This window comes from Polyergus mexicanus, unplaced genomic scaffold (assembly GCF_030449975.1).
Source record: "Polyergus mexicanus isolate NDT 795.1 unplaced genomic scaffold, iyPolMexi1.0 SCAF_15, whole genome shotgun sequence".
NCBI lineage: Eukaryota > Metazoa > Arthropoda > Insecta > Hymenoptera > Formicidae > Polyergus > Polyergus mexicanus.
In genome coordinates this window covers 3350488-3367215 of record NW_027223335.1, presented here as the reverse complement: position 1 = coordinate 3367215, position 16728 = coordinate 3350488, and the positions used below count along the sequence as shown (strand labels likewise).

The window sequence follows — 16728 nt, the reverse complement described above, 5'->3', positions numbered from 1 at the left end:
CTTTTTTTTTATAATTACATAAATTTATAATTATAAAATGTAATTATATAGAGAAAAATTAGATAAACATTATCTTTTCTTAAAGATTTTAGATAAATATTTTATGCAATATATACTTATTATTTTTATATAATACAAAAAAATAAACAACATTCAACGCAGCGCGAAAATTTCGCTATAATAATGCATCTAATAAAAATTCAAATCATCTCTCACTTGTTCTTTCTTCTCTAACTAATTGTAAGCTGGAGATGATGTCAGACTCAGAATTCTGGGAACACTAGCCTGGTACTGTCTGAGAATTCCAAAACTCCTTATTCAGGTGTCGCAATCCTATATTAGTTTTTGTTTTGTATATATTTAATTTTATAGATATCGTATTTTATTTAAGAATATCGATAATAAAAAATTTAAAATCCAAACAAATTCAAACATTTAACCAATATCAAGCGAAACTTTTTTGCATAAGAAAAGTAAAATTATCTTTTATCTTTTAATATCTTCTCTTTTTTACTTCTTTTATTGTTCTCTCTTGCAGTAAATATATATCTTGATATTTAATTTCAATTGATCTCTCTCTCCCTTTCTTTCTTCATATACTAAGTTTTCGATCTAACAATAAAAAAATATAATTAAGAGCTATATGTTTCTTGTTTGAATTTCGGGGACCCTGCAATTTTATTGGAATTTCTCGCATATGTCTCCTTCGAGTTCGATTATGATCGTTACAAAGAACGAGCGACCTTCTTCGAGGCCTCGCTTTAGGCTTCCTACATGAAGCAAAAAAAATACTCGATGGGTCATGGAACCTTCGATAGATATAGGCTATATGTAGGTCCAAATGCCTTTACCCGACTCGTCTTGAGCGTTGCTGCTCCTCGACCGCACGATGGGAACTTGTTCTGAACACAAAACTGATGTCACGCTAGCAGTTTATATATATATGAGGTATATGAATTGTACGTTCATATGTATAGAATGATAAAAATGATAGACATTATATAAATTTGGAAAATTGGCACTACGGAATCATACTATCAGAACGATGAAATAAGATTCGATTCGTATTTCAGCTTCTGAGTTTTGTGAGTCTCTCACTGATAATAATAGAGAGACAAGCTCTCTATGAAAAAAATATATAAGTCGTTTTTATAACTCTGAAAAAAATATTTTAAATATTTATTGCACAAAGATTAACAATTTCTTTATATATATATATATATATATATATATATATATATATATATATATATATATATATATATATATGTGTGTGTGTATATGGCGCAAAGTCAATCGTAAAAATTATTAGAACATACAAGTTTTATTTTAACTGTACAAAAAGGAGAGACACCTTTAAATTTAGAGAAACTTTATTTGTTTAAAAATATTACATAATTTCGCAAACTTTTAAGATATATTATTTTTAACACATTGTCGATGAATCTTTATCACTGCAATATTCATATAAAAATTGTGAATAAAAATTACATGTTAATACAACATGGGCAACATTATTTTTGACATCAATATAAAGAAAAGCATAAATAATTATAATTCCTTTATAATTCCGCTTTATAATTCCAATTCGAGACATTGATTATATGAACATAACTATAATGCTTTTAGCTCGATACTGAATAAAAATGTGTGCTGTATTTAAAATCAATTACTATCGACCTTCGTAGCATGCACTAAATTTCTGTTTATGCACATTGATACACATGTCACGTATCGATGACTCAATCGCCTGTATTGGAACTTCTACGGATATACATACGTGTCTCTTAAGATACGGCTACGGCAGAATGTTAACGTTGTTTTTACAACCGAGAAGATAAAATATATTTTTTCTTCGCGAATACTTACAATAAAATTATTAAAATATATATTTGCGTTTTTAAAAATGTCATATATTTCCAAATGTTAATGATAAAAGATGCAATATAAGAAAAAAGAGATAAAAAATTAATTATAATCTCGTGATAATGTTTATATGAACGCGTTTATATATATAAGTGTCAAGATAATATAAGAGATAATATAAGATAATACAAGAGTCTCTTTGAATCTAAGAGTACATTTCTCTCACAGTTATATAAAACGGCATTCACACACGTACCGCGCGTGTATTCACGCCATTCGTGATAGTTGCACGCAAAGAAACATTAGGGGTGAAGGTCTTGCTCGCTTTCTTTGAAAGAATTTGCATTATGTATGCGATCGAAAATCCTTGATAACGATGAAACGTATCAACTGCACAAAAGCATAATTAATTAATTAATATAAAAAATAATCAGGCAACATAGTTATTAACTGATTCTTGCAATGATCGCGATGATTACGTTTTAATAAATATACGATTTTATTATTTTACAATCGCGAACACATACGTTGCATGTATAAAACATAATCCGACGTAATCATATGTAATAAGTTTGTATATGTTTAAATGTATTGCGCTATACTAAGCATAATTTTTCAGGGTTCTTTCATGATTCTTGTGTCAAACTGCTGACAGCATTAGCGAAATTTGAGTTAATGGAATGCGTTTTTAAGATGTGCTAGAATTCACCTTGCTATATTTCTGAAAAATTATATGCTGCTCACAATATGAAAATATCATTCTTTATTGTCAAATAACTTTTGTTAAGAAGATTAGATTATTTTATTTCCCTTTGAATAATCTATATAACAATTCTTATTATCGTATCTAAGAGAATAATATTTCTCTTTATATATTTGCATATTTATTTTAATATATAATTAGAATATAAAATAATATATTGTATAAAAATCGCTCAATTTATTTTACAAGTGCAATGAATAAAAATAAATAGAATAGATTTTTGTGTTAAATAATTTCATAAATAAAATTGTTATGTTTGTATATTTGAAATACAAACTAAGTAAAGTCCGTGTTCGTTATAACATTTTTTGCTTACTAGTTCACTTACGATTTCTTCCGAAGGATGGTTAAAACCGGATCAAATGAATACCAGTTCGGGCAACGTCCTTGTACCGTAGAAATGTTCCGAGAATTCACTTTTTATATCGATGCATATTCACATAATCTTTTTGTATTAAAACAAACTTTTAATTTTACACACAAATATATATTTAATTTTAATTTTGTTAATATTTATTTCATTATTTAATATTTTATTAAAATTGTTTTATGAGATTTTATCATGGTAAACAAAATTATATTAGTATAATTGAATGTTTCTAAACATTTCTTTTTTCGGATTTTCTAAATATAAAAATCAACATCTGCTATTTCTTTAATACATCTGGCGATATATAATGTTATGGCACCATATTAACCCTTATTCTAACAAAAAGAAGGCACGTGCTAAGACTCAAAACACAGATGGTTACATTTTAAGCCTGTCTTCTTCAGATGTATCATATACAGAACATAACTAAGAGGGAAGAAGCAAATAAATCATAATCAACCGCAGACCGACGAGTAGGATACCTGCTGTAAAATGGTCATGATTCTTTTTCACACTTTCATTTTGTATGTGTGTGTGTGTGTGTGTGTGTGTGTGTGTGTGTGTGTGTGTGTGTGTGTGTGTGTGTGTGTGTGTGTGTGTGTGTGTGTGAAAAATAACATGAAATTTTACAAATAGGTAATGATTTATCAAGCGATGCAATAGCGTCACGATGCCACCACATGATAAAAAAATGATCTCTTGTCTTTAATGTGAACTTTCTTTTCATTCGTTAAATACTTTGATGTTACATATTACATTGAAACATAAAATTTAAGTATATTTACAAATCGGATGTGATTTTACAAACTGTTAAAAAAAATACGCTAATATTTATTTTTTAAAGCGCCATTTAATACGTAATCATCAAATAGAACAAGATGAAATTTCTCATTCTCATGATAATAATTGTTCTCATAATAATGATGAAAACAATACTACGATAGCTATAAATGATGTCTTGTAGTTGCGTAAAATCATATAGTTACCAACAATGAGACTTACAAAGAATTCAAAGCCAATAAGGGAGGGAAGCAGAGGTACTATCCGCCTTGGGCGAAGCCTTCTTTTACTATGTCACTGTTTAAAGTCAAAGATATTTCAAGCATTATCTTTTATTAGGTCATGAACAAAAAAATATTAACTAAAAAGATATGTATAGAAATATAGTATGTTTTCACGGGCAAACTTTGATTTTTAAAATTAAATAACAAAGAAAAATCATGTGAACATGATTAATGTACGAAAGCGTTATTAACGTATTAAATATTTATTTTTATTTTTTATTTTTATACAATGGTATTTGTAAAGTCACACTCATCACGTTTCACACTTTAGAGTCTGACGTGCCGCTGCCGCTGTCGCAACTTCCTCATCGCTCCTTTACTCTCGCAAGTAAGATACAATCTACATTATATATCATAATTTTTAAATATACTATAATATAGTATAGGAGTGTCCCAGAATTGATAATAGAACAAAGAGGCATTTTCTACAGGTCAAAAAAAGATAAAATTGTTTTATGAACATGTGTCCGAAAACGCACCCCTTCTGAGTTATAATCCTTCAAAGTTTCCCGAAAAAACTCAAGTTTTTAGACAATATACAGAAAATTCGAGTTTTTTCGGGAAATTTTGAGTGCTGTAACTCAGAGGAGATGCGTTCCCGGACACATGCTCATAGAACAATTTTACCTTATTTTCATCTATATAGAATATGACATTTCTTTCTATTATCAATTCTGGGACATCCTATATATCCATATCTTATTAGATAATCCTTATTCTTATAGATCCATCTTATAAATTATTTAAAATGGCAAGTTCCATAGAGCAAGTTAACATACAATCAGCAATAGGAAATACATGCAACGCAGGGCTAATAAAATTACAACATATAGACGAAATAAAACACCAAAGATTACAACTCGAAAAAACATACGTACATAAAATAAAAAAACTGAAGAAACAATTAGATAAGTTATCAGTAACTACCAAAAAAAGGAAAAATTTCAAGCAGCGCATTTAAAAATTATACAATTAAATCGGATCATCCGGGATCTCCAAAAAAAAATGAAGTGTTTAATTAAAAAAAAATAATTTTCTATGCAGATAGATTAAAATATTAAATATATATGTATTAAATATATTTCTTACAAACGAGCACATCGAGAAAGATCCTCTTTAGAAGTCTGGGGCATTGTTCAAATAATGCAGTGAATAAAGAATTTTAAAAAAGATTCGACAACATAGAAGATTCTGATGACGAGAACTCAACCAGTTTAAATAACGAAAATTCCACTCGGTAAGAGAAGATAGGAAAATAATTTAAATAATGAAATAATTATAATGTTTAAAAAAAAGATTTTATAATTATATAAATAACTAATTTTTTTTAAATTCCAGATCGACGACGGCATAAATAGACGAGCCTCCAAGAACCAACTTCAATGAACAAATCTATAACAGATATATCTATAATGGACGCATCACAATTCTATGTATAAATGATGCGGTGAATAAGGAATTTCAAAAAAGATTAGACTACATAGAAGATTCTGATGACAAGAACTCAATCAGTTTAAATAACGAAAATTCTGTTCGTACAATAACAGAAGGTATGGAAATATATAATTAAAACAATGAAGTAATTGTAATATGTTTGAAAAAAAAATGATACATATATAGCTGCGGAGGCCGTTCTAACGTATTTACCAATAAGTACGTTCCACGGCGTAACGTCGCGTCGGTTGTGTGGCTCGTGTCGTGATGTTAGTAGATGATAGAGGCTGCAAATAGGTAACTACGTAATTCTGGCAATATTACCAGATCAATACTTATTATAACGGACAGACGTAGAGAAAAAAATATATAAGATTTTTTTATATCCATTATTTTTATTTAAGCATTTTGTCCCATATCATTTCAGTTATATTATAATATATTACAAGTAACGTAGTTACCTGTTTGATGTATGCAGTATATAACTCCATTTTTATATATGACTAATTCTCTAAAATTTTTTAATGTGTTATATTAATGTATGAAATGGCAAAACCAACAATCTTTCAACAGACTACAGACGGAGCTTGAAAAAACATATTCGATCATGTTACACTCCATAAAGTGAAATCAATATGTTTGTGACCTAACGATGGTAAATAACAATACATGTGTTACATATTATCCAACATTTGTTCGCAATGTTTATCGAATTGGTGAAATATGATATTCTTTTTCGAAGATATGTATTTTACATTCCGCAAGCGTCTCCTCGTAATATAATAGTAATATAATAATATTATTAACATATGGCATCTATGATATGTAAAAAAACGTGTTGCGCGTTTAATTCACTCAAAATATAAAACTTATCCGCCAGAAAGCAGATCGTAGACTGATCACTTAATAATAAAACCACGGTAAGAGCTCACATTTCAATAATATCGCGATGAAGTATTTTCTAGACAACTTTATTACATATTAGAGAATACAGCCTACAGTTTATTAGTTAGGTACTTATCAATATACTCTTAGATATATAATAACATTCGGCAGGCTTAAATAATAGACATTGCCGTTTAAATTTATTTAAAAAATATGAAAAATCATGTAACTGGATAAAAAATAAACTTGAAAATTGTAATGCGCATCGCTCTCTGTTTTATTATAAAAGATTCTCTTTCTTCGTGTGATTATATATGTAAAATTCAAAAGCGTCGAGTACAGGAGGTCAGATATATGAATTCTGTCTATTTCCCATTATGTGTCGTCTAGAACCGCAACATGTACATTGTGTAAGTTACGTCGAGGAAGAGCCCGTGGCAGTGAACAGAATGGGTATGTAAATATAAACTACGATCTATAATAGATTATGTGATTTGATACATTGCTTTTGCATGCATTGTTAATGATATTTCCTTCCGTGTATTCTCCTTTATTCTCATTGTATCCCTTAATTGTTTGTATAGTTTAGCTAGCAAGCATAACAATTGATTTCTCATTACAATTAGTTTTATGATATGACATGTCAATATGTAATAAAGTTACTCTCAGGGGACAGCGCCGAAAGCCAAATCATAATCGTCTTATTGATATAATCCAGTTATAGAATGACGTATATCAAAACTTATAAAATACCCGAAACCACCACACCACGAGACGAGTCCCCTGACCCTGCATTTGCGCGGCAGATATACCATGTACTTGTCTCTGATATGCGTATTAGAGCCAGACTTGTGTGTTATTGGTCAGTGATTACGATTATTAAACATTTACAATCGTGGATATTAAATAGATAGCGCGTCGATTTAGCTGACTTTTAGCATCATCTTTTATCAGCATGCGTTGATGGAACGAATTTCCCGGTTGTAATTGTTATTTGAATGCCGGTGGTGGTGCTCGTTGTCCGTTCGTTTTCGATGTGTCTTCCGTCATGACTGTTACCAATTCACCTACAGCTTTTCCTAAGTCGCCTAAAATAAAAAGAGAAAGCTCTTTATCATTCACCTATATTTTCTCATTATTGTTCCTAAAATTCAGCGTTTGTATGCTGTTAATTTCACAATTTATATTTGGACAATCGACGCGTGCACACATATTCAAAGATATAACAAGAGAAACGAAGAAACAAGCGTGAAAAGAAACGAGTCGAAAAAAAGAATTCAAGCAGATATATAAAATACATTATTAATATTAAAGATTTATGCATTAATTTAATTAATGCATAACGTTGTTCCCATTGCGCTATCAATAATTATGAACAGCTGTTTTATTTTGCATATCTAGTATTAATATATCCAAGCAAATTTTAAGCCCCTATAGGGAGAAGCATAGTGATCTCACCTTACATCCATTCTGTAGCGTGAAAACAGGAAAGCAACATTATTTAAGTTATATCAAGCAGAAGTGACACATGCATTATAGAGATTGAACATAATAGTCGATTATACTACAATAATTGGCACGCGATCATATTTTCATATAAACTGAACAAACCTGCCATGTGCAATAGATTGCCCACATTATGAGCAACACTGTGAGAATGCGGCGGCGGCGGTGGCCTCTCTAAACTGCTGACTCTGCCCTCGTTCGAGTTTCCACCACCTACGTCCATATACCCAATAGCAATAAGCTTATCTAATTTTCAGTGTTTGATTAAATGTAGTATATAATAAAGTAACAATAGAGACTCTTCTCATAGTTAATACAAATGATGCTAAAAAGTTACATTATTCTAATTTTGCATTGCTTTTTCAATTAATTAGTTTTGGAATTACATTAGTTAATGATGGAACCTCCTCAGCGACTTTATTAATTTATTAAATTTTATTAGTTTTATAAAAGATAGAAATCTGGAATATATCAGAAAACAATTTGTTTTTGAAAACATATAAGCAAGATTCGCTATTCATCCACTATGTCACAGATAATCTGATTAAAATCATTGAATCCCTATTGTATCAATATGCAGTTAGTATAGTGCCATTAAAAAGATGTTAATATCTGGTTGTTGCATATCAGTTATAATAAATATGTATGATAATCTGATCGTGTGATTAAATGCATTAACAGCAATCCCCAATTAAAAAGCCTTAATATATCATTCTGCAAGTATTATCATTCGTTTATTCGCCCAAAAACTGTAATCAAAACTTGAGCTTTAATGAAATTGAAGTGCGTTATACCTGGAGAATCATGATAATGGCCATTCATTTTTGCTGGAGAATCGGTCGCTAATTGTGATGCCGTTACACTTCGAGTTTGCAAAGTTCCGGTCTTCGATGGCGAAGAAGCGTTCGGCTAAACAAATTTAAATGTAAAAGTTGATTCATATTTTCTAATATTTTTATTTCGCTTTTAAATAATTAAAAAAATTAATATTGAAAAAAGATATTTAAAATGCAACATTTTTTTGTGATATACCTCATCTAGAAGCTGTCTAAGTCTCTGTAGCTGCGCCTCCAATTGGCGATTATGGTCCTCAAGTAATTGCATGCGCGCTTCTAATCTTCCTTTGTGCTGCCTCAACAGCTTGGCTTCCGCAATCATATCGCAATCGGGTTGCCTAGTACTGTGACCGTCCTCTGGCGTCGAACCCGGGGTTTGCTTCGAGCGCAATCTCTCGTATTCCGCTTGTAGCGTTGCGTTCTCCTCTTCCAATTCCCGTATCATAGCTTCGAGCTCTTCCCTCTGTTCGGCATCAATCGCGGCCATGACCTGGACTGGACTTCTTGGTACGTTAATGTTGTCGCCACCATTTAGGCTTTGACAGTAATGCGCTATTAGCTGATGCTCGTCATCGCTGTCCGGTGTGGAATTACTTCTTGTGCGCGATAGCTCAACTTCGGCGAGTCGAGAGGCATACATTTCTAGACGAGAATGCATATCTTGGCTGAGAGAGCTGTGTTGGGGCGAAGGTGCTGGACTTTCCAGCGCGTCCCCTTCTAACACAGTCTGCACAGGCAGATAGCCAACTCTGGGATGTTTCTTGAAGTATCGTTTGGATTTGAATTTGTTACGCAACGCACGCGTGAAGTCGCGTACATCTTCACCAGACGTCGTCTGTAAAGCGATATAAATGTCGTTCAATGTATATGAACCATTTCTTTTGATAATATTTAAACGATATAAAGATAAACATCTTACCGCAGTACAATATTCTTGCATTGGATGTGTTAATTTATGATTTTTTGCTTTGCGTCCTGAGAAGAAACAGTTCTGACACATGTCGAAGTTGAAGCATTTCAAGCAACGATATCTGAAATTCGAATATTTTTGTCAATATGTTCGTACGACAATTTTACATATTATCGACTTTTTCCAATAAACGAATTTTAGAATTATCTTACCTGAACCCTGTAATAGGATACTCCTTGCATATATTGCATTTAGCTTGATGTTTAGCCGTTTCTGCCGCGGATAGTCTATGCAGCACTGGTAGCCAGACCATGCTTTGCGGTTCTTGTTGCAGCCAGCTTAAAAAGTGTACGGCTTCTATCTCGTTCTTATCCTTTCCTGCCTTTTCAAAGCAGCTACGAACACTGGGTTCGATGTTCGAACCTCCGAATGCCGCGACTTCACCCAATTGTCTCGGCACTTGTATGCAATCATGCAACAAAAGTCCCAGTTTTCGTTGATCTACCAATCTATTAGGATCCGCGATCAAGCGGAATAGGTCTGTAAATAATACAAAAGCGTTTTTAGATACACATTAAATATATATTTATAGACTATTATTAGAGAGAATATTGATATATTACTCACATCTGTACTTTTCTTCCAGATGTCCTTTGCACAATAAAACCAAACCGACTTTGAATGAAAGCACTCGAATCTGACCAGTGCGTTGGCTGAAAATTATAACACAAAACTTCATAATGTTTTGGGATAAAGGGATAGTATCTTGAATATCACTAATATGTCTTAAAAATTGAATAAAATCTAAAGTATAACAGATTAAAAAAAAAAACATATACATATGAGAACAAGACATAGACCTGATTTGAACAGTAAAGATTGATATACATATATCGATAGTTTAATACTAATTATAAAACATATTCTTCCGTAGAATTTCGTACCTATCATATACATTGAGCAACCAGTTGATGGCCAAGTCAATGCATAACGGTACAGACACCTGCGCCGGGTTATCTGCTGCGATTATTTCGTACAGTGATGTTAGTACTGTTACCATATCAGGGATGTCAATCAATTTGTCATTCTGTGCCCGGAGTCCGTGTGAATCAAATTGTTCCAACGCGGTGGAAAGGCTCAACATGTCCACTGAAATGACAAAAAATGAGCACAAACATAAAACATTCGTCTATTTCATAAGCTTTTTCATTTTTATTTTAGATATTGATATCATGAGATATTAAGAAATAATAATTATCAAAGAATTTTTATAGTATCGGTCAGTTTGATAAACGTGCGTTGAATGTGTTGAAAGGAATGACAGTAGCACTAATATCATTGCGCGTTCTAATAATATGCCACTATATAGACACATATAATGTGATTGATCGAGAAAATTACAATAGTTAATGAACAATAAAGGAATGATTAATTATTAAGAGATTATGCAAATACTCACGGCACAGTCGCTTCTGAACGGTACGCAGTTTCATGGCGGTTCGGTATGCAGAAAAGCGAACTTCGTTTAGGTCCGCAAGAGAAGACATCAGGTCTATCATTTTCGGATGATCCCAATGCGTAGTTTCCAATTGATGGCTGTAATAAACAGATTTTGTTTAAATACCTAGGTCTAATTGTATGCACAAATAAATATCATATATAAATGTACAAATGAGCAAATCTCAATAATTTTCTAAATAAGTTTCAAATTAAAAAAAGTTTAATATAACACAGTTATATTTTTTTTATAAGTTAAATTAAAAAATTATGAAATATGTATATTGCAAATATTGATAATCAGATATATTTGAATACATTTGTTTCTCAAAAAATACAAGAGCCGGTCGTGTTACAGAGAGTAAAAGCTCTTGATCGTGTCAGGAATAACCGTGCCGCACAGTTTGGGGAAACTCAAGCCGACTATACGAGATGCAAGGAAGATCGATTACTTGATATAGTAAGGCACTTTGGCGGGTGTGAGGGCTCTCTCCCATGGTGGTTCTACGCTGCTCGCGAGGAAAGCCTGACTACCCGGAGTGCTGCCATCCTTCCCGAATCCGCTTAGAAACTTGTAACGCTCGTCAACTGCGACTTGCAGCACCTTCCACCTGCGAAAACATACGAAAAAGTTAACATCGCGAATTCATCCTGAATTCACAACAAAGAACGCCATAAAAATAAATTCTACGTATAATGCAGATTTAATTTTAAATGCTCGTCTTGATATCGGTGATACTTGTGTAGAGAGTGATGCAAAAAAAAAAAGAAATCCTGAAATCCTTATGTTTATAAAAAGGATATCGAATATCTCTGCAGCATTCATATGTTGTAAAAACAAGATTTGAAAAATCGATTCTAAATTGCTCGAAGAATCTGTCATTAAAATTAAATTCTACGGTTTCGAAACATGGTGTATTATATGTATATGTTGTAAAAGAAGCTGTACGCAAGATAATAAACGATATGACAGCTCTGCTGTCATAGGACTCTGCTAGAAACCGCGAGGTAAATTTTTGTGCGGTTTTCAAAGCCATACCTGGTGTTCAGATCTTCGAGTTTCGCCAATAAAGCGTGAGAAACGATGACGCTGCTTGACGCGAAGACGCTCGCCTGATCGTTCGCATCCTCAATGTTCCTCTGAATAGGTACCAATCGTTCGCCAAATTTCTGCAACTGCTCGAGCAATTCCGTCGCCTCGTTGGCGTCATTTGGATTCTGCCAGCCGCTCTGGATCGCCTCGGCCGCGGCCATCCGCGAGGAGAGATCCTCGAGAGACTTTTGGAAGACACATATTTTCTGAAATTAGAAAAGAAGCGTTGTTATATTAAGATTCAATATTTATTATCTAAATCTGCAAATAATCAAGAAAACAATATTGTTTCACACATTAATATATTGTATTATCTAAAGAGATAATCCTTATCACATAATTCATAAATCTAAAATCGTAAAGTGTTAATATTTGTTGTAATTAAACTTATTATATATTTGAAGAAATTTCATTAATACTTTGTAGTCATGTAATAGTCTTAATAATCATTGTTTTCAGAATAACATAAATTTATATGTTTCATAATTACATATACTTTATTTATTTTAATATATATTTTCGATTATATAGAGCTTCTTAATTAAAAAATAATAGTGTATATTTAAATTTCATTTATGTTAAAAAATTGTAATTAGTCTGTCGTATTTATAGATTGATATACATTTAACATTATTATTTACAAAAATGTTTCATCTTCAAAGAAAAATTCTTTTATTTATGAATCTTTATATATATCCATAAATATTAGAAATCATATATTAGATATTATTATTTCTCGAAAAGTATTTTTCAACTATTATATTTCCAATTTCTCTAAATCATAAGACATAATGAATCAAAGAAACGATTACCGTTTGTTGAAGTAAAAAATTCGTCTTTAGTGAAAAAATGACAACCGATATTAATCCGCCAAACATAACGAAGTCAGAAAATATATCTAGCAAAGATAAAAAAAAAAAAAAACAAAAAAAAAGGAAAAGATACAAATAATTATATATATTTATGCAATTAATAGATATTTAAAAATTACAGTATGTGTTTTTAAAGCAGTCAATAGTTCTAAACATCTAAATGGCGATGTAAATGCGATGTTTTAATTAACGCACATTTTCCATCTAATGTTTGAATATTTTGCTCGCATCAATACGGTATTCGTTTGCGACTGATAATATTCAATTGTATTGAATGGAATAAAATAACGAACGCAGCAATTAATTAAGATATTCACTTTACCCGATGCAAATTCGAATTATTCATTCAGAGCCATAGTATCTGATGCAATGTACAGTGTGCATGAAACGTCTGGGTTGTTTTTGTTGCCGTAATTACGGTCAAAAAGTGGTATTCCCGGTGTAAGAGAAAAAGTTTCACGTGAACGGCTGTTTGCCAGCAGACAGAAAAGTTGGAAGTAAACTATATGCACAAAATGTTAGAATCGTTCAAATTATACTTATCATATTATCATTTACGCGTACACTTCAGAAGCTTGCTGTAATTGGATAAAGCGTAATCAAATTACCGTCTTAATTTTGTCTTTCGATTTATAGCTGGTGCGTGTTGTTTACCAATGAGACGAAATTCAACTTGGGAAAAATTAAGATAAACGCGACAAAATATTCAAAGAACAAATCTTTTCTTTTTTTTATACGCGCTTTTTTTTAATTAAAAAGAGATAGATATCGCTTTATATATTTTATTGAAATTATTACAGAGATAACTTTGAAAACCCAATATTATAAATATAAAATGTTTTATGTGATATAAATTCGAAAAATAAAAATATATTAAATCGTATTTTAAGTGATATCTCCGATCTTCTTACCCAATTATAAAACTTGAAAGAGAGAGAGAGAGAGAGAGAGAGAGATTCTATATTAAATTTTAAATAAACTTTTATTAGAATTAACACATTTATTTTAAACTAGTCAATATATAAATTTATATATTTATATAAATTTATATATTGACTAGTTTAAAATAAGTTTAAAAAAATTGTTCTTTTTTTATATAAATTTATATAAAGAAAGAAAAATTTTTAAATATTTGTTACTATTAAAAAATGAATGCCATTTCTATCTAAAAAAAAAATGGCTATAATAAAAAAAATGAGGAAGAATCTAAATTAAAATAAGAAGAATAAATAATTCCATTGTCGCAAAATAATTTTCTCTCATTCTTATCCTCTGACACTTTACGCGAGAGCGTACAAACAGAAAGGTACGGGACAATCGTCAAGTACAAATGGCTTGCTCTTTCGATCTTTTAAATGTTCAGCCTCGGACAAGGCGCGGTAACCGGCATCGCGATAAAATTCTCCGGACATTTATCAGTCGGCGATATATGACACGAGAGAGCAGAAAGAGCGAAAAAACGTAGAACGGTCTCACGATGGCATTTGCATTCCAAATAAAAGCCGTCGACGAACGCTAAATCGCTCTAATTAGTCGTCTCCCTATGGAAATGCTTTAAGCATCCCTTGTTCCGAGAACGAGACAAAGAAAAAGGCGGACGCATAAAAGCAGAGCGCGAATGCAAAAGAAGGAGAGAGAGAGAGAGAGAGAGAGAGAGAGAGAGAGAGAGAGAGAGAGAGAGAGAGAAATGTCGTAGTCTTACTTGCGTCTGTGACGGAGAAAAATGGGACGACGATGATCAGACCGATGAAAATGCCGCGTCCGGAAAAAGCTCAATCGTGCCTTTGTGTTCAATAATTTAGAGAGAAAAATATTATAAATGTAAAGAATTATCGATGATAAAACGTACAATTCTGAAAGACGAAAGTTCAAGTTGAATCGCTTCAAACTAAAGCTCCTAGTATTTTGCAATATTGTGTTATGTGCTCCTAAAAACGTTGAATAGTAACAAGGGTGTTAATATTAATTTTTAAATAAACGGTATATATATATATACAGCCATCGCGTAATTATTATTCCGAGAAAAAATGCATAATTCGCGCATTTAGTTCATTATATATATATCTATATATAATGATATGTGATAAATATATATTATAAATACTGCATCACCCATGAATTGTAGGTATCCGACATAAAAAGCACCTCTAATAATATTCATCGCAAATGTTAATGAAGAATTATTGTGTTGAATGAAGCTGTAATTCTATTTAGAACGGTAAAGCGAGCAGTGTTCTCGTATCGTATTCACGTGCATCTGTACGAAATTGTGTGAAAAAATTAGTAAAATGAGCGGGAATCTTGTCGACGAGATTTATTTTAACGCACGCACGCACGCATTCCAATTATGTAAAAAGAGTACGAGATTACGAAGATGGTCATTTGATTGTACAGTTAGATCTCTACATGCATACTCATGCAAGGTCAAAGTAAAGCACACTTAATATGTCTAAATCAGCACGCGTGGCACTCATTAAGTGTAATATTTCGAATACTTTGCTGGGATATGAGAAGAGCAAATTTTAGCAAAAACAAAATCAGAAAATGATATGTGAGAAATTTTATAATTATATATTTTTATAACATCAATTATCTTTATGTGAGATTTGGGAAATAGAATTTTAAAATTCTATAGATATAGAAAAAAAGATAATATTTTGAGTAGTTAAATTAATTTTTATAGTAATTCAAATTTTTCAATCATATATAGAGTGCTTAGTTTTTCTTTGTATAAATATTAGATTCTTTCATGAAAATTATATAATAAAACGTTTACAATCAAGCTATTGGCGAAAAAATATTTTTCTGGAAAGACTATTCAGCATTTTATTGCTCAATCCTTAAAATAACATAGAGATAATTGAAGGGTATTTATGTGTCGTAAAAGCGTAAGAGAAGTCAATCTTTACGTGTGATGAGTTTTCCTAATCGATTACATTAATAAAGTGGATAAAGTACCATAGGAAATGCGCACTGACACATCGGAAAATGACGCAGACATGGCTCCGCTATGTGTCATAAAGAAAATTCTAAAGGGAAGGATAAGGAAAATATAAAGACCAAGAGAGAAGAGCAGATATTAGAAATGGCCGGAAATGAAACATTCGGAAGTTTAAATTCTAGACACTCTCTAATCGCGAAATAATTCCACGATTCTGTTTGGCTTTGTCGTATTTCAGCAGAACAGAATTGCTCTATAAGCGAAATTGTAATATTTTTGTAAAAATAGGAGAAAAAAAACAACTGAGAAACGTAGAATGTAAAAACTATAGTAAAATAATTGTACGCGAAAAGTTAGTTTAATTTTAATTTTGGAATATGCACAAGACGGCGTGGATTTTTTTCACATATTTATTGCCTTTCTCGATCTCGATATAAGTGACATAACTGCTTTATTCAGCACCAGAGACGTAAAAAGAAATAGGAATTCATTGTCTTCAAACTTTTGTGTTCCGCAACGTTGTTTTCGCTAAAACATAGCACCGAGCAACTTTGTTTAAACGTCACTCTTCGTGACTCTCATTGAAGGTTCTCCACTTGATTTTCGCGATAAATCGCGTGGAAAGAGTTCTCCCAACTTCTTTGAAGGGACGCGGACGAGTGACGGATCGTGCACCTGGACATAAAATAAT

At 31.6% G+C, this 16728-nt stretch overlaps 1 protein-coding gene across 4 annotated transcripts in view; it reads right to left on the bottom strand.

Annotated features, from left to right (window-relative positions):
- Positions 1–4176: 4176 nt before the first annotated feature.
- Positions 4177–16728, bottom strand: part of LOC138939822 (dystrophin, isoforms A/C/F/G/H) — a 413267-nt gene continuing 400715 nt past the window's right edge. For 2 of the 4 annotated variants that reach the window (XM_070308019.1, XM_070308020.1), the window contains 11 exons: positions 12171–12430; positions 11584–11742; positions 11094–11230; positions 10579–10783; positions 10262–10347; positions 9847–10174; positions 9644–9755; positions 8921–9559; positions 8683–8797; positions 7994–8101; positions 4177–7470 (listed from right to left, as the gene is read on the bottom strand). In XM_070308019.1, coding sequence (XP_070164120.1) covers positions 7373–7470; positions 7994–8101; positions 8683–8797; positions 8921–9559; positions 9644–9755; positions 9847–10174; positions 10262–10347; positions 10579–10783; positions 11094–11230; positions 11584–11742; positions 12171–12430 — 2247 coding nt within the window. In that variant the 3' untranslated portion in view covers positions 4177–7372. The remainder of the gene's footprint in view (positions 7471–7993; positions 8102–8682; positions 8798–8920; positions 9560–9643; positions 9756–9846; positions 10175–10261; positions 10348–10578; positions 10784–11093; positions 11231–11583; positions 11743–12170; positions 12431–16728) is intronic. The other 2 variants (XM_070308022.1, XM_070308023.1) reach the window with 2 other exon arrangements.